Raw genomic sequence first — 27,450 nt, 5'->3', positions numbered from 1 at the left:
AAGTTTCTCAATTAATTGTATCAATTTGGTATGATGTTGCACAAAAGATGCCCTACTTGGACTCACAGCAATTTTAATAAATTAGATGAAAGGAATTTGTGTTCACAAAGTAAAATAATGAAAGCATCCATGTGGTCAGACATATTCTAGGAGAGGTGCAGGAACAAAAGGTGTATTTTTGTAAGAATTAACTGCCACCTGACACTATATGAACTGAACACCCACATACTCTTAGCCTTACCCTGGACCGTCTTTTCTGTTTAGTGCTCTAAAAATGGTTTTGTTCTCAACAGAACCACAGGGAAAGGAAGAATAATTTTCCTAGATTCCTCACAAAATGACTGAAAATAACCGCAGTTTCCAAACTGATGGCAGTTCCCAAAGTAAGGGTCACAACCGTCTTTCTGCATCCAACAGAAGCCTATTAGCTTATCATATCGTTTGGGGTCATGAGCCCAACAGAGGGGCTCACATCTATTTCCAGCCCACAAATGAGCTCAGAAGATGGAAGTTCAGAAGTTAGGTGCAGATCTTGGCGTTGGCCAAGAGCAGGAAGCAGAGGCAAGCTACATCAGAAGGAATCCCAGAAGACACCCCTGAGACTGATTGCGCTTCAATACAGCGCAATCTCTCCTGGTCACAGCCATATGAACCTCTACTCACTGAAACTTTCCTCTGGCCCTGCTGCACGTACTGATGCACCCCAGGGCTGGACTAGCACATTTGCTTGTTGCCCCATTCGTTGGAGTGGAAGAGAAGCAAATAGGTACCAGTAAAGCAGGAATCCCTCTTATGGACACCTTTAGGGACCAGCTACATTCTCATCTGCTCTCATGTCTAACCAGCTCTTCTCATCTGCTTGCCAACACACCATTGCTTAATAATTAAGTCACCTTGTAAAAACTGCCAAACCAGAAACTAGCTGATTCTGGCACCAAGAGCAAAGATGAAGAAGGAAGGGAATAAGACAGCTATATGGTCTCAAGCAATGAGAGTAAGAAGGCTTTTGGGGAGAAGGTTAGTAAATCCTGTTGGGCCATTTCCTGTTTCTCATCCCCTTCCTCTAAATTCAGTCTGGGCCTTTCAGATTCTGATCTGAAGAGCATAAGAATCTGAAAAGGCTGATTAAATGAGATGTCCAGATGCTGGAAAGGGAAATGTTAGAATCAAAAAAAACCAGGTATATATACAAATCCCCAAAAGCCCCTGAAGGGCTCTAGAAAATGACTCATTCAAACTTAAGTTGATTGAAATACAGGTGATCCAGGAGAAAGCGTGCCATCTTTGGGTGACTGTGGTCACAGAATCCGTGTTGCACATCACCCTCCAAAACTGAGTTTTGAATTCTTGCTTATTACCAGTGTGGTCTGCACTCTGGCTGATTCTCTCTGTGTCTGCACTGCTTGGCCCACCCTTTTGGAAAGCTGCCCATTCAAGTATACAGAGCACGATCTGCAACAGTTAGGTTTTTTTATATGGCCTTATTAGTAGTTATTATGGCTACAGTTTTTCCAATGCCTTATCTTAGACACTAATCCTTTATCAGTAATGGAGAAAAATAGACATCTTTGGAGGACAGCTCATCTGATGGTAAGACTGGCATCTAAGATGGAGGAAATGATTTACTCTCTGAAGATGCTATTTCTCTCTACTGATCCCAGAGCCAGCCTAATACAAATAGCTTAGATTTAAATGAAAACTCTTAGATGTCTAAATTAGGCAAGATTAATTCTGTCAAACATTCATATTTAAGGCACTAAGCAAATGGCCATCACCGAAAATCAAGCCACTTTTGTTCCTACCGTTAAAAATGTAAACCTATAACTAATCCCTTACTAATAAGAAAAGCTATACTCACTGGATTTACTTTCTTTAGTTTCCATTGATTCAAATATAGTTTCCACTACAAGTACAAGTTTTGTTTGTTGTTAGGATGGTACCCATTAAATGTCTTCTTTTCTTGGTCTTGTTTGATTCTGTTACCATTTTAGCATTTGCTTATGTGTAACCAACTTCTCTTTCTTTAAGTAGTCCTTAAATACCCTTAATTATTGTACTTTCTTATACATTCAAATATTCAAATACATAGTTACAATAATCTAGTATGTTCCAACTGTAAAGACAAGCATCCAGAAATTGGAAAATATCATGGTTCAGGATGTCCTTGCAACTCTCTTGGTTCCCTTTCACCTAATCATTACGGTCACAACTATAGTGATGATTTTCGCCTCATACCTTCCAACTTCAGAAAGTAAGGAGATAAGGATCCTACAGATAAAATTCTCCTACATAATCATGATCAATTTTTATAGCATCATCCCTCCTGAATAATTGCACAACTGTCTGGGAAAATCACTCCCACTCTATTCCTACTTTCTCATTTTGGCCCTTTAATTCTTGCTTCTGACTCCATACCCTCATACTTGCAAACCTATTACTCCATGAGATTCTACCCATGTGCCTGTTGCTTCTGTTCTCCCAAACTATTTATCTATCTGCAAGTTATCATAGAAGTTTTCTCCTCCTTCTCAATACATACCTACATACAGCCTCACATGCATAGGAGAGAGAATCTCCCGGCTTGTAGCTCCAGGACTTGGCTTCACCTGTGGTCCACAAGAGACAGGAGAAGAAACTAGAAGGAAAATCCTGTTTGATCCCAGGATGGATGGCCCCAGTTATACTATGGGGATGGTATACATGTAATCTCATTGCTTGTGGGATGCAAGAGCACCCTCAGTGCAAGCAGAAGCTCCATAAAATTTAATCATGTAGCTGTGGTTGTCATCCACTGTATCAGACTGGCAAATTAAGCCACTATCACCATCACAGATATGTGTGTTAACCTGCTTTCACTCCTTCTTCAACATTAATTTCTGGCTTCCTCTTGCTTTCCTTTTGTACTGGTACCCAGTACAAAAGCTGCTTCTGCATTGTAGCAGGCTCCTCATGAAAAGCCTTTGGGACTGCCTTCTGTCCATCAGCACTGCTGCACCTCACCTTGGCTACATCTGTACTCAAGACACAGTCACTCCAAAATGCTTCAGAGATCATTCAAAGGCAGTAGCAGATACATGTGTCCTCCTCAATGTTCATCCTTGTCAACTTTCTCCTACTAATACTGTCAGTCTTGTCAATCCTAGTGTGTGCTGTGGTTGCCTCCTTTAGTCTTTTTTATTTCAAATAGTTGGTCCCATATCACCAAGCACAGATTTACTGGGGTGGGGTCAGGAAAGGTGATGATGGTAACACCATCCACTGCTGTGGTGCTTTCCAACTAGCAACAGTCTTTGATTTGCAAAAGTTACAAATAAAGAACCAAAATATTTCCCCTTTACACATCTCTGACCTTTGTCACCTCAAAAATTTAACAGCTCCCCTGCTGAACATGTGAAACACAACATTTTCCCACAACCCATATTTTAGCCAAGTGTGAGGGGATTTTCATGATGACAGCTAAAATTTTATCCATAATGCTAATATGACCCTCTCACCTGATTTCTGATCCCTGTGGCAGACCACAGTACTGATAAATCTTGGTGAGAGAGTAATAAGAAACATTTTAGCCCAGCAAAAACAATTTTTTCTGTGTTCTCAGGAACAGTTGATCTGTTTTAACTTCACTTTTCTCACAAAAAATGAATGAAGTAGAAACAGGCATGGAAATATTCAATCCAGATGACAGGACTTCAGCAATACGATAAGCAACTCAAAACAGGGACATATAATAAAATGTGGTGCAACTTTTATTATAAGCCTCACTATTATTGCCATCTTTAAATTCACTTTTGTCAATCATATTGCAATCAACTACATATGCACCAGTCTCATGATTCACACTGCTGCGCTCTCTCTGCAATGAACAGCATTGCATGGGCCACACATCAGCTCTGAATTTAGACTTTTCTGTTTACTTTAAAAAGAAGTTATAACAGCCCTCATTGCTCTCCTAGGCCCCCAAACTGTCACTGTATCATCATTCATACTAACTTTCAACTATGACCTTTGCTTAGCCTAGGGGCAAACATAAGGAATGGAGATAAATTGATCCTAACTCTGTCCCCGAGTCAGTCTGCCCAGCTGAGGCATCGCAAGTCAGCAAGAGCCAGCTGGATTATGAAATAGGGAGAAGGACAGGAAACGGCAGACATGGAGAATGGGCATTTGCTGCAACAGTGCTTTCCCCTTCTCTTTAATTTCCTGGACTAACAGGGTTCACTATTGTGCAATGCTATTTTTCTACTTAAAAAAGACTTACCACATCCCTTTCAAAGATGCAGGAGGCGACGATGGTTGTGGCAATGGCAGGACAGTGCTGGGCTGGGCCAGCGCTCAAACCCCAGAGAAACCCATAAATGTCAACATTAGCAGTGCCTTTGCCTTGAGGCTTCCCATGACTGACAGTCCAGATAACCCCACAGCCCCAGCCACTCATCATGCTTGACCCAACATAGGGAGCCAAACAGCAATTGCTCATAGGATGCAAATGACTGACGAAGCCATCAGTCAACCACCCCTCTGCAAGCACAACAAAAACTGGCAGAAGCTCTTACGTATCCGTCCATTACCTTGTGAGAGGGGTGGCAGAGAAAGATGCTGGGATACATGCCATTCGTGAGCAATTTTGTTTCTGTGTCAGCAAGGAAGCTTCTACATCCCTTCATATCTTTGGAGAAGGTCTGAAGGAAAAAGTGTATGAAGAGCCAAAAGAGGCAATGATCTGGAAAGAAGTGCTGACCACCATCTCTTACAATATCTGCGTCACGTATGTATAGACAAGGGTCTAAAGTGAATGTTTTATATAGTATTTATTGCTTTCACCCTATTCAGGGGAGCCACATAGTGTCAGCATGCCCTGCTAGAGCAACTGAAGCAATTCAGCCACGGCTAGGGCAGTCTTGGATTCACCCTGCGGATGTCAGGAAGGCATGCACATACACCCGTTAGTGTTGCTTAATGAGGCATGTGCTGTGTGTCATATAATGAGAGAACAGCTACACCGCTCTCCCCCCTGTCACAGCTGCATGCGGGCCTGACCAGAGTACTGCGGAAAGCTTTGTTTCCCTGTCTTTGAGTCCTGCCTTTTTTTCTTCATGCATCTCTGATTTGAGGTGACTTTCTCTGTTTATCCCATTTTAAATATTTTTTATGCTTCAAAGAAAAGAAGGAGGAGGAGGCTTCAGTGCAAGTCTGTCTCTAACAAAGTTATTAGGATTCAGTTTTGAGAGGCAGCTGAAACACTTGCAATCCACGCTGAAAGCAAGCTAGCCTTAGCAAAACATGCTATGCTAAGCACAAAAGAAGACACTGAAGTTGGGCTAAGATATCCCATCTTGAGGCCACAAGCTATGAGACAAGCAAGAGATGAAGAAAATACCTTATGTTCACTGATTTTATTAAAATATCTCAATTTTAAATCCAAGCAAATCAATTCTGGATTAGTAAAATATTCCTTTTCCTGAAAAAAGATGTTCAGGAAGTTCTCTTATTTGAATGAATCACTTTATACAGTGATCATCACAATATATCACAGAGACTGCCTTTCATCTCAGAGGATCCCAAAATGCTTTGCAAGCTATAAACATGAAGGCACCACTTCACTTTGGGCTGAAGGGCCACCTGCTCTGGGTTGTAAAGCAGCAGCAAAACACAGCAGTAGTACAGAAAGTTAAGGCAGAGGCTTTCATTAGATATAAACCTTCGGAGCACAATTCAGCCACTAATTGTCTGGTAATAGAAACTTTTTCAATGACCAGTTTATTCCCTAATTGCCTATTTTTTGTATCTTGCCCTGATAACTCTGGCATTGTCATCAGCAGAAAATAAAGGTCCAGTTCTTTGCAGGTGTAAACCAGAGTAGCTCCTTTGGAGTCAGCTGAGCTACTCACATTAACATCAAATGAGAATCCAGTCCAAGGTACTGAATTACTGGACCATTAGCAAGTCTTCTCTTCCTATGAAGTGAGTATTTTACCCAGCTGATATTTCAGGGGCCCTGAGAGAGAGAGTGTGGATTTACTCAATTAGAATTTGGTCAACACATTGCATTTAATGAACCTATGTTTGGGAAAAGTGCCAAAAAGCAATCTTTATTGACCACAAGTGGCCATGGCCTCAGCTTTACAGCTCATCCAAACATTAAGTGCTCTAGTGTTCCAGCTAACATCCTTTCCCAAAAAAGGATCAAAGACAGAAAACCATTTCCTGAACCACTTCACTCACTTCCTGCAGCTCTTCACTCTCTCTCAGACTTTTCCTATCCAATGACTAGTCTAAACCTATTCTGCTTACTGCAGCTTGCTGAATATACCTTGTTAAAAATAGAACAAAATCTGATTAGTTTCAGGTTTCATTTCACGCAAGATTTAGGTCAGGCCTGACGATATAATTTGAGCAGTTGCAACAGCTCACTGTCACCATAAGGGGAAAGTCCTCTCCTCTCCCCAGCTTACAGCTCTGCAGACTGTTCCCTCTCTTGCACTGGCTCTGGTGCTTGTCAGACTCACCAATAAACTAATTTAACTCACTAAGCCAACAGAAAAATAATCCAACTAAGGAAAAATGTATTATTTTCTAACATGTTAAAGCAGTGACAGATAAAGTGAGAATATTCCTTCTGGCAGCAGTAAGCTACTAGGTCAGCTCAGCTATATCAAAATTCTGCTCACATACTACTTTATCCCAGAGGTTCCTAAAGTTTGATCTTCCTATTGCCACAATTGGAGACAGAATACTGGACCAGAAGGAAATGGTATGAGCAGCAGAGTAGTTTTTATGTTCTTAAAGATCAGCCACCACTGAAGAATCCTCTCCACTTCTGCTCTGCATCCCAGCCTCATCTCTTATTTTGGTGCTCTCACCCATCTGACCCATCTGTGGGAAGGTTTGGGGTTTAATTTGTCAGGACATGAACCTTGCAAAAAAGTGAATAATTTTTTGTCCATGTAAGTCCCAAAACTGGTTTACAATGCGGCTGGCATGCTAGCATTTCATTCAGTGTGGGAGCTGAGAAGAGCCAAAGGCTTTTTGTAGGCCATGGAAGGCCATGAAGAGCTTCTCTGGCAGATCGCTCTTTTTTCACATCACCTTCAATATGCAAAGCTCAGCCGTTTTCTAGGCTAAAAAAGCTACCTCACAAGGTAGGCTGCATTTTTGGCTGCCTTTGCAGCCATAGGAAAAAGACATCCTACAATATACCCGGGGCTGATTATGATAAGGGTTATACACTAGGCATCAAGGGATTGGGGCGAGGCCTCCTGAGATCCCACCACACATGCATGTTCGGTGAAGCATGCCATGGACACAAGGCTGGGCACTGCACCAAGGCAGTAAAATGGCTGGGAGAGCCAGCTCTTGTGACTCAGGCAAACAGAGAAAGCCAGACCTCGCACAGATGGGGACGGTCCAAATGAACTTTCAAGATCCCTTCTAGCGTTATCATTTTGTGATTTACCAGGTCAGGAACATTGAAGTCAGGTATTATAATGCTCAGTCCCTTTTTCAAACCATTCCTTTGGAGGGTATTACAAAAAAAAAACAATAGCTTTTTTAAAATCAGCACTTGCTGAGACTTGTCAGTTTTCTGAAATTTTGTTTTTCTCTGTTTAGGTGGTCTCCATGTCCTAAGGCAACCAAATACCAGAAAGTTGCAGCCTATGAACTGCAAGTTAGTTTGATTTCTGAAAATCAAAGTCACAAGCTAAACACCTCCAGTGTCACAGCAATCATACACACAAAAAATCTTAAGCAAGTCTCAGGGGGATAGTCAAGATGTGCTAGTCATCAACTAACTCAGCTACCTCTTCGCTAGTGCTTCCACCAGTTTCCATGGAATTAAAAATACACCAGCTTTAGCAGTAGCTTGACTTACCCCACCCCTGGTTCAAGGCATCGTTCCCACAAGGCGCTGAGCCCACTGGTCTCACAGTTGTGCTGCTACAACTGTGCAACTGCACTTGAACCAGGTCAATGGTTCCAGGTAATGGTAACCAAGTAACCAATGGTAACCAGGTTTCAGGTTAAAAATACCCCCCACCAAGAAGGGTTATTTTAAACTCAGATCATTTCAGTGATTCAGTTGTTTTTTTATGACAGCATCTCATGAAACTGCTGCCTAAATTCTGGTCAAAATAACTGCTAATCAAATTTCATCAGTACTTTGCTCTTAAACAAATCTATATGGTAAAGAGACAAATACAAATAGCTGTGTGACATGAACCCATTCATTTTATTTGAATGTTAACCATAGAGCAGAATGCTAGACTCAAAGTTAATGCTAGCATTTCCATGATTATTCTAGCTGAAATCTCCACTACTCATGGACTGAAAACAGAATTTGAAGAGTAAAAGTTGTACTTTAAATCTCAATCTGACTCTCTACTTGTAAGCTAAAGAAGCTACAATATACAATACACTGTGATAATGACCAGCTCTGCAGTTTGGAACTCTGTATTATGCCTTTTGCTGGTAAAAACAATAAAAGCAATCATGTTTTGATACAGATGCCATGGGTTCTCAAACATGAGGACAGACCATGGTTCAGCAGCAAGGTCATCACTCAAACTTTAAGGATTACTTTTATCTTCCCAGTCATTCTAGCAGATTCTAACTGGCATAGTTCCTCAGCAATGTGAATGTACTGAGTAACTTTATTTGCTTATTATACTGCAAAAGGTTGTTACAACAATGTCTGTAGACCACAATATCCCAGAATACCAAAGATCCATCTTTCCCTTACATCGAATGCTGAATATAATTGAAAGAAAATTAGACATTTGCTTCAAAGAAAGGAAAGAACAGTGTGGTCCATGCAATTTTTATTGGAAGCAGCCTTTTCTGCAAATTGGTAACGCAGCCTTACCTCCTGAAATTCATGGTCACATCTAGATTACATCAGAAGGAGACAAATTTTGGTTTTAAGTTTGTGCTGTTTGATTGCTACACTATTGCACAAAGCTACACTTTTGACTTGTGCTATTCTGTACACCTAGAAAGTCTGTTCAGAAAAGGGTGACAACAGAAGCAGCAACATGAAGTAGGGTCAGAGATGTACTTGCCACCATGAGCGATGTCTTAGTCACAGCTCCCTGCACATGCCTAGGTCAACCCATTCCTCTTCACTTCATTTTCAGAATCATTAAATCCACCCACATCATTTTAAAATCCAGATGAAAATAACCTCAATTTATAAGTATTGTACACAACAGTATGGTAAGTTCAGCTGGCTGCCCAAAAAAGGAGATTTAACATCTCCCTCCATAAAACATCACATATACCTTGTGCATGCAGAATAGTTTCTGCCATTAACCCATCCAGGCCTTCCAACTCTTCAGTTTATTTTTGCCATATCTATTTCTATGTCTACATTATAAACATGCCAGTCAAAATTCTTGATGGAACATAGCTTCATCCGCAGTTAGCTGTGAATTAACATATCCCATTTTAACATCTTCATAATATATTAATGTAACATATGTATATGTTATACCACATCTATAAAATATACAGACCTGCAGAGCTGTAGTAAGACATTTTAATGTTGTCAGCTTCAGAACACCACGACTACAGGGAAGCACTCCAACTTCCTAGGCAGCAGTAGCAGCACAAAGTGCAGCCTGAACATTGCTGCTTCACTTAATGCCCTTCTTGCCCAGTGAGGAGCTGGGATCCTTTCTGTGCCCTGGTAAATCCCATGTCATCACTGGTACGCAGCAGTGGGAGAGAGATGGTATGAACACTAGGCTGTGCACCTGCAACCTTTGCAACCTTTGCATTATAATCCCTGCTCTTGGGACCATGTGCCTCGGACAAAACAATTCTCTTTCTGCCTCAGTTTCCTGCATGGACAATTGGGATGCTGAATTTGGTTGCTGGTTATTTTGAGTGCCAGCTTGCATACGAACATTTACTTCTCTGCAGGATTACCCACTTTGATCTAATTTAAAATACCATAAAAATGAGAAGTATAGAATAATTTATGTTGGTAAGGACCTCTAAGCAGGGCCAATTTTGAAGGTTGCACAGGGCCTTGTACTGTCAGTTTTGAATATTTCCACAGATAGAGATTGCACAGCACCTCTGGGTACCTGTTCCCATGTTTGAGTACCTTCACAGTGAAGAAATTTTTCTTTTGTCTAACAAGAACCTTCTTTGGTGCAGATTATGCCCATGGCCTCTTACCCTGCTACATGCACCAGTCTTCTCCAAAGCCTGCCACTGTTAGTTGAAGACAACAGTTTGTTCCCCCCAAGCCTTCCTGTCTCCAGGCTGATTTCATGGCAAGGGAGCCCACAAACAGGCTGAACTGCAGGAGCAAGCACTCACCTCCTGCTCCAGCTGCCGCTACGCCAAGAGGAGCACTACCACTCCTCATTCCCCCCCTGCTCTTCGCCATGCCTTGCCATGAACTCCATCACAGCTTAAATCCCCACTGACTTTGCCAGCATAACTGCTCATTTCCTAACCCAGCCTGATGAAAATGCATCTAGTGACTTTAGATTTAGTGATGAAAATGCTCAAACAAACTCAAATCATTTTGACCTGACTTTGCTCAGGGAATGCTTACATGGTCAGCTGTGCCAGCGGAGTAGAGGAGCAATCTTTGGCAAATGGGCGGGCTGGTCCAGATCAACCGGGAATGCAAACCCATCACTCCATGCAGCTGCAGCTCAAACAGGGTGTGTGGCACACAGTCACTTATCCAGCCTCTAATTCTCATAAACTTAGGTTCCTACACTTGATAAAGTTCTTCTCCTGAGGATCTGACAAATCTGTCCACATCCTTAGCAAGGCAGTAATTGTTAATAACATTTATACAGGTGTATGAACTTGTCCATGTGTTCTGTTCCTACTTTCCAGACAAAATGTTACAAAGATTAATAAAAAGGCAACACCACTGAGAACTTGATTAAAGCACATGCAAACATGTTGAATATAACAGGAGGAAAAAAAATAAACAAGCAAAAGACTTTTCTAATCCTCAAAAGTTAAGAAGCTATCAGGCCTGTAAAGACTGTCTGTCTTGTCACACCAGTCTATCACTGAAAAGCCACCATAGGAAATGTATGCTACAGGTCATCTCCCAGAGCTACTCCAACCAGCTAAGTCTAAACAGTAAATGCGTGACAACTGTTTTGAAGTCAGTTGGATATATATTTTTGTTTTTAAAACTTCTACTGAAATAACTGCTAAAATTCACAGTACATCATTACACTGATGATCAGCAATTAACTAATACTTAATTACAAAGATATGTGAGGTGCCTACCACTTGGTCCCAAAAGCCGGAGGCGAGGTAAGAAGCTATGGGTAAGTTCATGTGCTTTGTGCCCTTGTTCTGTGGGCTGCAGGAGCCTCTCCAAAGTGCAGCCACAGAGACTTAGGGTAGTGTGGAGGAAAGTCAGGCTTCCTCTGAGCCTGTTGCTACCACACTACAGATTTTCAGAAGTGCAGTGCAGATGTTTTGGGGTCTTGCTCATGCCTTTCCATTTCCCAGTCGATGCAGTTAAACCAGTGCAAGTTCTCACATGCACGTTTACCACGCCCTGACCTCTGTCAAAACAATAGGAAAAAAATGAGTTTGCAGAGTTACGCATTACTTTTTCTGGAGATTATACACACCCACTTTTAAATTTGGCCCATTTTCTCTGCCTTGGCTCACAAATCTGAGTTTCCACTAAAAACAGCTATGAGCAGAAGGGAAAGAGGATGAATAACACTCTGGCCTGGAAAGTCCAGCTGTTTAAGGTATAGGTGTGTTTGCATAGACTTGGCAGTGGCGAGGTGAGCCAGACAACAGAGCAGGCAGGCTCACACACCCCGGGAGCAGAGCAGGGCTGGGCTAGCCAGCACTTTTGCCTTGCCAGGACATTTTCATCAGAGAAGGTCAGACTCCGAGCATGCCAAAACCCTCATAAATAGCAAACTTCAGTAACACTGCAACAACACCACCACCCCAGAGGTGGAAATCAGCAGAGTGCAATCATATTCCTGAGTAAAATCTGAATAAAACCTAAAAACTCCACTCCCCTCTCAAGCCATTCTTGCATGGAGCTGTGCCTAATACTACATGTATTGACTGATAAGGAGTCTAACTACCGTAACAACAGGAAAGATAGATGAAATTAAGCCTTTTGTACTTGACAACAGTGCTCCTCCCAAGCCAAATTTTATTTTGCAAGTAAATTACTAGGCAAACACCTTGACTGAATCTCTCCCTGTCTTCACTGAAATCCTAATTCTAACTTTCCCCCAATCTGTTAAATGACAACACGCCTTCCTCTAATCATTTGCCCTTGTACGCAATCCAGAAGGGGAAGTGAAATGTTAATTCTCACATCACCTCTTTTATTCTGCATGTCTTCATCCAAATGTCTTCATCTCACTTTATGAATCAGACTTCTGATTCTTTTCCTGCTCTGAAGGGAATTTGTGAGGCTAATTCCTCATTAATAAGAATATTATAATTCTTATTAATGAATAAGAACTCCTTCTAAATAAGAAATCCCCCAAACTCATGATTAGACTAATTTATACAGTGCTTAGTCACAACAACATCTGTATTCTAAACTTCTGATTTACAGGAATTGGACTGAAGCACTAGTACAAATTCCCTTCCTTTCTGCTGGAAAGCAGCTCTGCGGAGAAGGACCTGAGGGTCTTGGTGGACAAGGTGGCCATGAGCCAGCATTGGCCCAGGAAGGCCAATGGTATCCCGGGTTGTATTAGGGAGAGCATTGTCAGCAGGTCGAGGGAGGTAATGCTCCCCCTCTACTCAGCCCTGGCGAGGGCACATCTGGAGGACCATGCCCAGTGCTGGGCTCCCCAATACAAGCAACACGTGGAGCTCCTGGAGCGAGTCCAGCAAAGAGCTCCTGAGATGAGGAAGGGCCTGAAGCATGTCTCCTATGGCGAAAGACTACGAGAGCAGAGCCTGTTCGGCCTGCAGAAGAGAAGATGGAGGGGGGCTCTTATCACTGTGTGTAAGTATCTGAAGGGAGGGTGTAAGGAGGATGGGGCCAGACTCTTCTCAGGAGTGCTCAGCGACAGGACGAGAGGCAAGGGGCACAAACTGAAACACAGGAAATTCCTTCTGAACATGAGGAAAAACTTCTTTATTGTGAGGGTGACTGAGCACTGGCACAGGTTGCCCAGAGAGCTTGTGGACTATCCATCCTTGGAGATATTCAAAAGCTGCCTGCTTGAGCAGGGGGTTTGGACTAGATGATCTTCAGAGGTCCCTTCCAACCTCATCCACTCTGTGATTCTGTGAAATGCCCCTTGCTAGGCACTTGACTTGTACTCTGAACAAATCTGGCTGCTGCACTGACTTGAGCAGTGAATTCCAGCTTATGCAGTATTTTGCTCTTAACCATTAGATTCTCATGTCCTTCATTAATGTATGCCAAGGTCTTCAGCTGCTCCCTTTCTGCTGTCTACTCGGCCAGCTAATCTACCACTAACTACACAGAATGGCAAGATTACCCAGTGGTGAGGAAAGGCTCCCACACAGTTCAATATATTCTTTGGAAGAAAATTGAGATTAAAAGCTAGCTAAACTCAGTTACTATCTGTGTAACTAGAGTATCCTCGTTACAGAACTTGTAACCATAGTGATCATTTAAACAAAGCTTTAAAGAAAAAAATCCCTTGTTATTAAAATGTTGATCCTTGACTCTGATTCAGTTCCTTGATCTTCCTATTGTGTGAGGTCTCAGAGGTGCTGTCTGCCTGCAGGTTGTATGGATGATAGAGGAAAGGAAGAGCTCAGCTCAGAGCCACTGAATATCCTCAACTAGTGTTTGTGTGCCTCTCGCTAATAGAATTATGCTTTCTAAACATACAAATACAAAAAGATCAGGCTGTCATAGGGGGATTCTGAGGTTTGTGAACACCATACAATTAATTTGCTAGCAGCGATATTTCTTAGAGTAAGTCTCAAGCAATTAAATTGCGCCTACTACTTAATCACATTCCCAGAAAGGTATTAGTTAGGTTGGAGCCCAACTCACTTAAAAGCTCAGACATTGATAAAAAGACTGATCTGGCAATTCTATATTACTGTTCAAGTCTGCTTAATTTTATGGTCAGATTACCTTCTATCTCCAAAGACTCTATTCCACCGTTAGGATTCTTGTATCAGTAAGAGTCATGCAGGCATTACACAAAGGGCAGCACTGATTTGTTATTCTGTAACTCTATCTGGATAACTGGGGAGATTTTTATTTTGAAAAGATCCTGCTGGAGCTTTTTTTTTTTTTTTTTTTTTTTTGAGATGCTTGTTAAATTGAGTATGTACTCAGGAAAATGGGACACAGAAGCAGTAAGATGGATGTGAACTGCACGCATGTCTTTCTCACAAGAAAACAAGTGCAGTGCATATTTAACAAAAGGGGGTAGCTTCAGGGTTACATTATATAAGGGAGCCAGATGTAAACTCTTGAATATATAGCACTCCAGGCAGGTCCATTAGAAAAATGAAACCTTTTTGTTCATGAGGAGGAAGGAATAAATTTCTTCTTGAAAACCTAACATAGCTTGAGAGCTACTCCTGAATGCCACCACAGCTGGTCTAGCCTTGCAAGCTTTACTCACGTGAGCATTGCATCAGGCTGTCTCTCTGGATTAATGAGCTATACTAGCAGCTGAAACTTCTCCGCATGTCCCATTGATCTTAGTTGGACATCACTGAATGAAAAGAATATGCAGCAAACTCCAATGACTAATACATGTATTTAAGACTGAAAAATAGTAATAAGTCAATGACAAAATGCAGCAGCTGCAGCCTGAACAGGAAACCAGGTTTCATTTGATACAGCCAGGTTTTACTGGCATCAGAATGAACAGAAGCTGTTTTGCAGAATACTGTCAGAATGGAAATCAAATGCGAATATAGCTGTGTGAAACCTGGACATGTATTTTTAGGTACACATGCCCACATACATATGCAGCCTGAATAGTTCATTCCTCTCCTCTGATACAATCAGGGATGCCTCCAGCAGGAACATGAGGCATGCTTCTAACTCAATTTGCCTTGTGCCACCCCCATTTAACTGCATACTATATCATGTAATAGCTTGAAAAGCTTTTCTTCTGTGACTCTTTCTTTCCTCCATATTTTCACAATGCTATTCAGTTTCCTTTAGCAACACAGTAATTATCATACCAGATCAAACCTTAAGTTCTGCAGTTTAGTACTCAATAACAGATGCCTCCCAAAAAAGTGGTAAAGACTGCAGTAAGCAAGCTATGGGAACAGGCTTCCCTTCATATTAGCTCTCATCTGGTTTTCCCACCCAGACATTGGCTTAAGCCTTAAATCACGACCGAAGATCCTTTTAGCAAAATATAAATGGACATAATATGGGATCATTGCATTCACCCGTGATTACTTGATTTCTGTGACTTATTCACATTTCCACCTCATAAACAAATCTTTACTTCTTATTTTAAGAAGAAGCTACCCAGAGTGCTTTTCACAGTTATCACAATGCACAGCTCTTCAACTTAAAGGCTACCCAAACCAGCCACTGTATCTACTTCCAAAATGAAATAGCTACTGTCAGCTCTTTAAAGTGCTTTTGCAACCTCCAAATCCCATCTCACCTCTCTTGATCTGTGGCCGTCTTTCATTCATGGCAGTATTTGCTTTATCTCTTGCAATTCTGTATTGCCTTGATCGTTTACACCGTTCCTCAACTTCTCTGTGGTAATGTGCAAAGGCTGAAAACTCCTGCTGTAAGTGTAGGTAGAAAGGTTTGCTAAAACACATGATTAGATGACTAGTCAGACTGCAGAAAATCTTACACAGGAAGCGATGATCTGAGGCTCCCTCTCCTGCAACAGGGTTTCAGAGATGAAGTACTCAGTCATAACATGGGAAACCCCTTTGCCTAGCACTACTAAATTGCATTTTCCTATTAGATTCCCTTCTGATATTTCTCAGACACCAGAAGGTATGTTTCCGTTGACAGAGTGAAAAAAAAGTCAAGGATTGAGCACTCCGTCCTCTGCTTATCCCTCCTGGTACCTCACAGAGCAGTACACAAACCTCCCTGAAACACACCTCCTATACAGCACACTATCCTGCAGCAAGAGCATTTCAAACATCAACCCAGAGAACTAGACCCCTGTTTTGCAAAGGGACGTGTCACCCCACACGCACACTTTCAGTATAGCAGTCTTCAGAATGACTACATCAAAGCTTCATTTTAAATGCCACTGAAAAACTGATTTCACCATGTCCTTTAATAGTTAAGATGAATAGAGCCAGCCTCTCTGTAAAGAGCAGGTGTAAGAAACTAGCTGACAGAGGGTGGGGGGAAGAAGAACCCACACTATTAGCTGTCTGGTATTTATTACTTTTTTAATACAGAGAAGTCACAACAAAATATTCTCTAACAACACACGCAAATGATATCATAACCAATTATTTTAATTTCATCAACATTCATTTGCTATGTACATATTCTTCCTTCTGCAAAAGTGCAATCCAAAAATGTCTCAACAAGAAACCTTTATGGATAAGAATATTTTCGAGGGGTTTTCTTAACAGTGGCCTTCAACAACATGTTTTTCCTTGGTTACCTGGTACAACAAAATGAAGAGTACAGAAAATAAAGAAACTGGGTTAGATGCCTCCCTCATAGAAATATTCCCTATTTTCCAAACTAAACTTGTTTACAAATACAGTGCTCGCTACTGAGCAAATTAATGCAAATAGACTACAGAATAGTCTAAGGGACTACAGAGCATTGTAGTTTTAAACGACTTTGCAGCATTAGATAGAACAAGAAATTCAGCCTTCTCACCTTGATAGATGTCAAATTATGTATCAGCATTTAAAAGACGTCTGTTGTGTTAGTTATGGTTACCAAAATTTACTTTTAAATGTCCTACTGATGGATGAATTCATTTACACATCCAAAATGTTAAGTCTACCTAAATGCAAGCCTCTCCTATGGAAAACATATTTAACTACTGGAAATAAAAGCATCTGCACATGCAACTCCTATTACTATCACCAGGAGTATCGTGCATTTAAGAAGAGTAGAATGAACCTCCAAATCCAGAGGACTGTATTCTGTTTTACAAAACATGTTTCAGGCACAATTTAATCTGACCACAGGCCAGACTAAAAAGAACACACAGCATCAGACCGATGAAAGGTAATGAAGAGCAAACTTTAGCCAAACAAGCAAAGCAAGCAGCTCCCTATCTAGACAAAACATTTCCCTTTTGATACATTTAAAAGCTCATGACTATTTCCAGTGCTCATTAAGATGGACAGCAAACAAACTGCAATCTAGTTTAACCTTTTATACTAAGGAGCCACAAGGTCCCAGAGGAGTTAACTCTGCCTTTGTACTTATGAAGAGCCCAGCTGCAACTTTTATGGCCAAAGAAAGGGCCCGACAACTTGACTGGAATCTTATGGATGTTACAAAAAATACTGCATTTTGCAGTAACTCGAGACCAGTTGTATCAGCAAGAAGCAGAGAAAGCGTTCTCTACAAATTAGGGACAATTTACTTTGGAGGGAAAGTTCAAAGGAATCTTTCTGTAATTCAGCTGGTTTCCATCATGGATCATTTTTACTGTGCTACAAATGCTGCTAGCCTCCAGTTGAGAGCTGTGTTTTGCAAGAAAATAGGCATTTCTTCAAGTAGTAGCTATGACTCACCTAATAGCAGAATTAAAAGGAAAAGCTGATTGAGAACTAAATTTTTTCTTGGATAGATTTGTACATAACTTCTCATTACTGTTAAGATTTTAAAAATGCTTTTTCCCCCACTTTCTTAGTCTGCTTCTTGGTTTTGAATTGAAGATACTGTAAAATCCTTCATATGCTTGTGCTTTTAAAAACTGGCCAAATTCCTTTTCTCCACTTCTACTCATTCTCGATTGTCATATATACACATATGGAGAGGCATCTAAGTACTTAAAGAACAGAATTATAACTAAGCTACAGTTAAAAAAGCAAATGAACAAGTATTCAGGAGAACTCCAGATCTCAATTTTCCCCTACCATGTACATTGCATGGTAACAACTGCCCATGCCAAATGTGGGAAAAAAATGGGTATAGCATGCTACTGTTCTGTTATCCATGTAGCATATGTGGGAGTTGATACTCTAGACTCAAGGCATGAGTGACTAGCACTGAAGTTCAAATACCAGTTATATATGTTTCCTTTTGTTTTTCTCATTACAGGAGTTTCATTTTGCTATGTGATTTAATACCGCTGGAATAGTCTTTTAGGCATCTATCTTTTGTGTATCTGAACTGGCTCCCACAGTACTGGCAGGCAATGCAGCTCTAGGCTTTGTTAACCATTCGAACTCCATGAGGTTTTTGGAACGTACCACAGAAGCCGAAGGGCTCATCTTCCCTGCAGAATTAATGCAAATTATTAATTGATTGTTCTCCATAAGGAAGGTCTACACTGCACAGCTAACTAGATTTTCTCTGCTAGCCACCTCTTCTTCCAGTCCAGGTATGTGTGGGCTAGCTGCCCCTCCTACGGACCAGGGTTACAGTGCCGCTTCCACTGCCCCGGGGTTGGTGCAACTTGGTTTGCAGTAGCCCTACTAGGACAGTATTGTAAGTTCTTTGCATAAGTCACCTTAAAAGGGAAACAGGTTTTCCCACAACTGTTACAAGCAGACCTGTAGGGAACCAAAAAGCTTGCACAAAAAGCCAAGGATGTGCTCTAGACATAAAAACAAGTACAGAAACAGTGAGGACAGAACGGGTGTAGCGCTAGCAGCGCGGGCTATCACAGCCACAGGCTGCTAATATCGGTGTTCAGACCAGGAGTGCATCACCAGTGTAACTGTATGAGATAGACAGTCCAGCCCTATCCAGATGTGAAAACCATTAACTTGTGTTGGCTGGCTTGTAAGGACATTACCACTCAACTTAACAGTAACTGATCTGTGCCAATATGAGCCCTCTGTGCAGCGTGAGTATTATTTGAAGAGTGGCTAATGCTAAAAGGAGCTAGTTCTGCAGTAAAGTCAGACATGAAATAAAACTGTGAACTTGGCGTTTTTTATGCACACAGAAACATGGATATTCAGTTCAAGTTTTATGTGCACATTAATTTCCTTAACTTAACAGAAAGCATAATTCTTGGTCCTACAAATGCAAGACCTTTTTGTCTTGCGACTTTTTTGTATTCTTTCCCAGGGTGTGCAGAGTATTAGGGCCATTTTCAAGACCATAATTTCAACAGATACATTCTTTAAGATTCTAATTTGCGAAAACCATAATTTGTTTTAAAACAGTGTGTCACAACTTAAGAAGAAACAAAAAACAATCCCACCTCTTAAGAAGTAATAAAAACTGCACCTCCTGAGTGGACAGTCACTCCATAAATATATTATAGAGAAAAGCAAAAAAAAAAAAAAAAAACCCAAAACCTCAATCGGCTTGAGAAGCCAAGTAAAAGATTAATGACCTATTTTAAAACTTTTGCTTAGGGAAGGAAGAAATCGGAACCAAGAAACAATGCTGGCAGAGTCTACAGGGCCAAACCCTATGATATAAATTCATTGCCTAGTGTACAGTCTATTACACACAGCACACAGGCCTGTAGAAAGCAATTACACTAAATTTGCTTCCTTAAATAGTCTCCAAGTTTTTAAATCCCAGACTTACATAATTTTGAAAGATAAAGGTGCAGCAATAATTGTTTTAAAAATCAATGCCAAGTTCCATACTAAGTACCTCTCAGGTCTTACAGCTCTGATGGCCCAGATCCCACTTTACAGTCCTCTTTACAAACCAGTCACACCAGTCTGCAGTAGGCAGCAAAGTCTCAGCCTCAGCAGACACACATGAACACATTCCCATTCGGTTCAGCCTGTTCCTTTCATGTATCACAAGTCCTAAAATATCTGTGAAGAAATACCTTTAAATAAAGCATTTTAGGATCTCCAGCTTGTTTTGGTATAAACAATTCACCTGACTGCTAAAATCACAACACTGGTGGAAGCAGTACTATTGCCGTATGATCCATCAGTGAGGGTAACACACATCAAACACACATGGCAGGAAGACGATATGCCAAAAAAAATTCATTTCAAGATTGCATTTTCTGGCATAGATTTACATTCACTTTTCACAGTATCTTAGTTTACCCCATCTTGGGAAACCTAAAAGAAAGCCTGCTAAGATGACTAACAGTTTAGGGCCATTCCTGCTCCCATTGGAACCAATGTCAAAGACTCAATGACTTCAACAGTAACAGGGTGATTTCTTTCCAAGGATTTCCCATTTCCACCAAGCTAGAGGGCCACCACCCTACAAAATTAACCACTTTCCAACTGGACATATTCTTCTGTCTTGTATGTCTCCCCACGCCTTTGCTATAAACTGTATTACAACAATACAAAAAATAAAATCAAATCATTTTTAGCTGAAGTTTACCCCACACTCGGGATATATTCAAAGGCCATTAAATTGGCATGCCTCCAGCCTTCACAGAGATCTTGTCAGGAGGATCCTGGTTTTAACAACATGTATATATACATATTAATATGTACACAGACAAAGAAGCTGCTCTTTCAGTTAGAAAAGAAATTAATTTCATCACAGAATGAATTCTATAAAAAGATATGTAATAAAGTTGAAATACCCATAAAATAGCTATTACTAAAGCAAAGCTTTCGTCAATAAGCCTCCAGAACTTTAAACGAAGAGAATGGCTTCACAAAGTGGTAGTCTAGATTTCCACAGTGTGGACACTGCTGGACGTTGCTGTATTCAGAGAAATACTGCATGCCAATCCGTACATCTATTATTGGCTTCCCACAGTGTTTACAGTTCAGTCGAGCCTGCAGAAAAGTAAAAAACACTTTTGAAATAACAAATTTTTCTTCAATTCCTCGCTACAGAAAAAGAGAACGTCACACACACCCTTCCTCTGGCCCCATAACAGGTTGAGTCAGGAGACTGGCAGTACCGGGATCTGCTGGTGAGGGTGTTACTTACCCGGCTGGTAACTTACTCACAGGCTTACTCTCAATTAAAAGAATGTTTCACACAGCCTCTCTGGAAGCTTTTTGCAAGCTTGGTGGAAATCAGTAGGTAGTTGGCTATGCTGACGTTAAACTTTTCTCGAGTTACTCTTTTAAGCAACCCCTCTTCAAAAGTGCTTGAAGTCCCAGAGTTCGTATATCCAGTTTTAAGATTAACTTTCCAAAATAATTTAGAATCCTAATTTAACTAAACATTTGACACTGCATGCTTTTCAGCTCAGTTCAGAGGAAGAAAACTGCTGAACCTTGCCAGAGACAGCAAGATGTTTGTTTTTCCTTTTGCAGTGAGCCAGCAGGTTTGGTAAAGCACAGCTCCACACAACTTTCTGTAAAAGAGGCCATGTAGCAGGGTACTTCAACTGAACAGAGCACATCCCAGTGAGCTGTTTTGGCCATGATGAATTCCTGCTACTTACGCTAGGCAACATTTGAAGGCAGTTAGCTACATTTTAGCACTAAGTCCACTAATTAAGTTTTTGTAAGTTAATAACTTTCTAGAAAGTACCCTAAAAAGTACACAGTCTGGGAATCATTACAGCTCAGGTTATGTATCAGACTTCAGCAGAAATCCCAAGAATGTTTGTCACATGAAATAACACCCAGTATGCCTCCAAATTCTGGAGCATTAGTTATATCCAATTCTGACTGGCAGGAGGTACAGAATTTCAAAGTTTATAAGTGCATATGATTGTTTTACGTTGATTAATCTCTAAACCAATTCCTCAAGTTCTTAGCATAAATAGTGCTGTCTCAATAATAATAATAATAAATGAAGCCCTGAAGCAAAGAGAAATTTTACATCTGTGCCATGCAATTCCCACTGTGCAGCTGTTTCATTTTATGTTTGAACATGATTTGTCTGCGCAATACTTAAGCATTTTAATCTTTTGGTTTAACAAATGTATAGCTTGTTCTATTTTATCAGCATGGCATGGTATTGTATCACTTTATGTATTTATTTAAATATTTACAATACATATAAGATTACATAAACTACACGTCGTTTAAAGCATACAAACTATTCTGCAAAATCCAACTGAGACGGGACCAACACTGACTGGGTAGATACAAGAAACAATTAAAGGGGAAAGGTAAGGACAGACAGAGCTATTGACAGTAGTAACAAAACAAAATCAAGTCTTGAGAAGGGATCTGGCTGTAGAAAACAGGGGCATTTGATGTCAAGAAAGCAAAGTGCAGTGTGAAAGCACAGCAGGCAGTTTGATATACCCAAGAGAAGCAGCAGAGATTTGAGACCATAAGGGAGTTCAAGAGTCAAGACACCAAATGAGCAGCCAGGGTCTGAGCTGTACAGTACCTTGACCTCACAGCCCAACATGCTAATGAAAGCTTCAGCTCTTCAGTGAAAAGAACAAAATGATTTTCTATGGGTATTCTGATTTAATGAATTCTCTTGTGGGGAAGGAAGAGGAGGGAAGAAATTACTAAAGAAGTGTCACTGTTGAGATAACGCTCACAAACAAACCAATCAAAAAATCCTCAGCCATCTGCCCTGCTTGAACAGCAGAAATTCTAAGAAATACAATCTAATGGGATGCAGATTTGCATGATTTTCTTGAAAAAGTGGCGTTTTTCCCCTTGCTACTGTCCAGCACATCTGCTAGCTGCTAGCAACCTTTCTGACAGTGGCTGTAGTTCAATTATCCTATATGCACATTTCTGAAGTACAATTAAATATTTTGAAGTAAGGTATGAAATCATTCAAAATAGAAATTAGCAAGGCAATTCATAGATAAATTATATAGCATAGTTTAATGTCATCCCTCTGTATGCACAGAATCATCTGTAACAATCATGATGAAACAAAAATGCATATTATCCAGCAGTCACTGAATATAATGATTTTGTATTCAGTTCTATTACTTACCATGTACTGTCACACTGTCCATTAATCATATAATTAAGGCTCTTGTACAATGAGACCTTAATTCTTGTATATTCAAAAGAAGTAATTCAGATTTAAATTTCCTCTCTTTTACAATGCTAGTAAGTCAGCCTCAGTGTTGTATCTTTGAAAGTTCCAATTTTTAAAAAAAGTTACGTTCTCAAGATCCACAAAATTTGGAGGTAACATTTCTGTCTGTAGCTATAATTGTTATGAACTGTCATTTTATCCAGTTGCACCAACTCTGTTTCTCCTGTGAACAACGCATTTTGGTAAGTATATTCAATTTAAAATTAAATTGCATTTTGCATTTTGACAAGATTATCTTTTAGATTGCTTTTAGATTGCACTGCTATATCTATAAGGGCAGGGACTGTGTCCTTTTTTAGGTTTACTCAGAACTAAGATTACTGGTACTCAGCAATAGTAGTAAACGAAGAGATTGCAAAGCTTTCTAAAAAGCATGCACGATACCATGAAGTGATCACATTTTGAATGAACGAATCCACATTTGTGAGGCACCTAACCCAGCAGTTAACAAAACCTATGTAGGCAACATATGTGAAGGCAACAGTCCATTCCTGAACAGCCAGAACGGACCATTGACCCATTCCCGTGATAATGGTGTCTTAGTGCTTTCAACAAAACATCCCTTGGCTGATCACCTGGAAAAGTTTCCTGGATGCTGACGCCTCAGGAATGTGTATACTCTGGAGCAGCCTGAGGCTTTGGATTTTCCTCACCCAAAGTATAAATTAGGCGATCATTACATGAAAACTAAGCTTATTCAGGCTATTACAGAGTACTATCATCGCAGTCACAGCAAAGATTAAGGAGAAACAGGTAATTTCCAAGTGCAGACTCCTTAGGCTTTCCATTCACCTGACTTTTTTGCTGCAAGTATCTCATGATAAAACACAATTTGAGCAACTAAGAGAGGCTTAAATGCATGTAACAGCTGCTAAAAGTGTGCATTTGTCATTAAAATACTCCTAAAATTACTTGTGATGCCAAAGATATTTGGTAGTGATCATCCCAAGCACCACCAGGTTTAACTGTGATTTATATGAAGCAACTTTATTAAAAAAAACCCTACATATTAACCACTGGCTATTACATTAGTTTTTGTCCAACTACAGGTCTTTGTGCTTCATAAATTAAGACACAGGGACAGTGACTCAGTCAGACTGCTTGTACTGCACTGGATCGCATCTATAGGTATAGGCTGAACAAGAAGGATGAAGGATGGGAAAGGAGAACAGAAACACAAACCTTTGCTTTATTTACCATTAGTTTGAATTTCACCTTATGAATCTTATTTATGTACAATACTAACCTGACAACAGGGAGATGCTGCCAGAATATCATAGGTATACATAGTTCCCAGCTGATGCCAGCTTCCATCCCATCGGGACTTGCACTTAATGCAGATAATTTTGTGAACCCCTTCTAAGCAGTCTACACAAACAGCATAGAGATGCATAAGCCTTCCTGTGGACAGGAAACACATTTCTTAAGGAAACTGTAACAGAAGATTAAAACAGATATTTCCTGCAATGGGTTATTTGCCCTTCAGTTTGATTCAAATCACACCTTATTAATAACTTTTTTTTTAAAGGGTCAATGATAAAGTAAATAAATGTTTCTCTGTGGAAAATACATACGGCTTGACTGAAGCTATTTTCCATGGATGAAAAACTCAGGAATTACAGATCAACCTTTCCCCCTCCCATTTGCTGGTAGACCTTAGCAAAATATTTTATAAAAGCAGTTGGTTACACTATATGATCAGTTGTCAGGTTAAGCTATATGATCCTCTGCAGTTCTTCCAACACAAGATTGTGCCCTACCTCCATCCCCACCTGACAGAAGATGTGGAGAAGTGTTGAAGCTTATTAGCAAGCAGGCTACAGATTCACCTAACAACTTGCCAAAATCTTCCAGCAAAGAGGGAAATAAGGACCTAATATTCCTCATGGAAGAAAGCAAGAGATAGAAGAGCAATTTTCTTTCATGTAATTTTTCCTGACCACTCATTTATGGTGAGTATATTTTAGAACATTAGATATGTATGTACGCTAGCGTGTGTGTGTGTGTGTGTGTATATATATATATATATATATATATAATGTTATATATACATATAACATGACATACAAGAATATGGATCTATCGAACTCTATCATGAACTTAATTTCTATATGCAAGATGACTTTCAAAAGATGAGTTATATTGACTTCCATAAAAATCAAGCAGTTCAGACTTCAAAATGAAATATTTTGTCTACATAAATGCTAATAAACTTAACAATGTAAAATCCAAGATGCAAATTTCACACAAAACAAAAGGCCATACACAAATTACAAAGATCTGGCATCTAGATTAGGCCTGATTTGTAGCAATTGAATTGATTTGCAGTTTAATAGTTGGCTATTAAATATGTGCTTACACGGAGAGCTAACTCTGTAATGTACCATATTTTGCACTGCTATACAAGACAAAGTTAAGAAGTAATGCAATTACAAATCAGCTACAAAATAGGGCTCTACATTATGAACATTTATTTTGCATTGCAATTTGTGCACTTGAGCATTAAAGCATTAGACATATCAAAATTTGTTATTTCAAGAAGATACACATCTTGTAGCTTTTCTGGATATAAAGGAATAAAATATTAACAATTTATGATTAGACCACACCAGATATTTTAACACTGCTGGTTTGTTTTTCAATTTGTTTTTTTAAGCCAACTACTTTAGAAAAATGAGAAGAAAAACAAGATTATTCCTGAAATATATATACAAAATAAATTTGTAACTATGAACTGGTAAAATTGAGTTATTCCACATTAAAGTGTTCAACTCTATAAAATGTGATATGATGAGACTGAAGTGCAAATATATTAAGCTCCATTACTTAAGTGAACACTTCAGATTGGAGATTTTCAAATAATTCCACTGCACTAAAGCTTTTTGTTGTGTATCAAGATAAATAATTTTCCTGATCTGAAGTTACACATTGCTCTTGCATATTAAAATACTGCATTCCCTACATTCCCTCACTGCTTAATTTTGAGTTTCCTTGTTGTATAACAAACCGAACACCTGGTATCTTAAACATGCCTGAAACAAAAGAAAAGTTATTTTCTTTACTAAGAGAAAACAGCACCCAGGAATGGCACCTTGCAGCTTAATTCCATTTCAAAACATACTTCTGATAAAAAAACATTTTACTCAGGTCAAGGAGGTAAGAATTCTAACAATTAATTAATTATTCACAGCATTTTGCCTGAGCAAACTTGCAGATATATCATCCAATAGGTAAGAAGAAATTAATTAAAAAAAATCATTCTGCAGTTTCATTCTTAGTGCTAAAAGTTAACAAGTGACAGAGTTTCACTATTACTAAAGCAGCTATTAGTACTGATAAAATCACAAGCACAGTGTGCATGCCTTCCAGCAAAAGCAAGTAAGCATTGTTATCTCACATATATATATTGTTTATCCTGCAGACTTTTCAGCTCATATGCTTTTTGCCTATCGCTTCTTCTCTTTAAAGTACATTAGGCAAGAGAGAAACAATACTGTTAGCATGAATACAGTTTAGTGACTTAGTGCACAGTGATTTAAGGAGGAAAAAAAATACAAAGTTTGCTAAAGAAAGCAATGTTACATAACATGTATTATGACCATGCATGGGATATAACAAATTTTATTCAAAGGAGGAAAAGCTTGTATGTTAAAATTCCTGTTGTTTATGCCTTCCCATTTACACTTTTTAACATATAACTGTATGTTTTTGTAAACCAAACTGCTAATATCCTCTCTGACTTATTTTAGCCACACGAGCTGCAAACAGACTGCAGGACAGATGCTCTGCAGCACTGCACCACAGTGCTCTTTTGCCTTGATCATTTAGTTTGGGAAAAATCATTCAGAAAGAGCTGCAGCTCATCCTCATCCACAATTGTTTGTTTCTCCAGGAGAAGAAAAATAATCTATGTCTTGATCTCAACCCAGCATGGAGCAGGAACATGATCAGGGTGCGCTCTGAACAGGCAAGAATTTGGATGCAAGTCTAGATCCCCCACTATACCATGGCTACTTCATCCCACCACAACAAACATTTACTTTTACTACGTCCAACCGGTCCAGACCACAAAAATAGTCTGTGTTAGGCTTGTGTTAATATAGGCCAGACCATTGCCATTGCCATATAAAAAAATACTGATATTCAAACAAAACTGATATTCACTGGTCTAACAAAAAATGAGAGGCATGACTGACTTTCATCCATGCTGCAGCACAGCACGCTTAAATTTTAAAGGATGATGTATGTCTTGGATTAAAACTCACAACATATAAATCTGTACACATACACTGCAGAACGGAGTGGCAGAAAAAGCTTCCTATGGTCTATCTATAACCCAGATGAGAAATCCATCAGTTGTAAGATTAAACACAAGGCATGAATCTTTCTACACAGCATTTGCTTTTTATAATTCC

At 39.8% G+C, this 27,450-nt stretch overlaps 1 protein-coding gene across 2 annotated transcripts in view; it reads right to left on the bottom strand.

Moving 5' to 3' along the window:
• Positions 1–16,336: 16,336 nt before the first annotated feature.
• The window catches only part of HECA (hdc homolog, cell cycle regulator), a 28,054-nt gene continuing 16,940 nt past the window's right edge, over positions 16,337–27,450 (bottom strand). The window contains exons 3-5 of one of the 2 annotated variants that reach the window (XM_064509061.1): positions 26,008–26,067; positions 24,282–24,436; positions 16,337–20,835 (exon numbers count right to left, since the gene is read on the bottom strand). In XM_064509061.1, the coding sequence (XP_064365131.1) occupies positions 20,671–20,835; positions 24,282–24,436; positions 26,008–26,067 (380 nt within the window). In that variant the 3' untranslated portion in view covers positions 16,337–20,670. The remainder of the gene's footprint in view (positions 20,836–24,281; positions 24,437–26,007; positions 26,068–27,450) is intronic. The other variant, XM_064509062.1, reaches the window with a different exon arrangement.

This window comes from Dromaius novaehollandiae, chromosome 3 (assembly GCF_036370855.1).
Source record: "Dromaius novaehollandiae isolate bDroNov1 chromosome 3, bDroNov1.hap1, whole genome shotgun sequence".
Lineage (NCBI taxonomy): Eukaryota > Metazoa > Chordata > Aves > Casuariiformes > Dromaiidae > Dromaius > Dromaius novaehollandiae.
The sequence above is the reverse complement of the archived record's forward strand: the minus strand, read 5'-3'. Positions and strand labels throughout refer to the sequence as shown.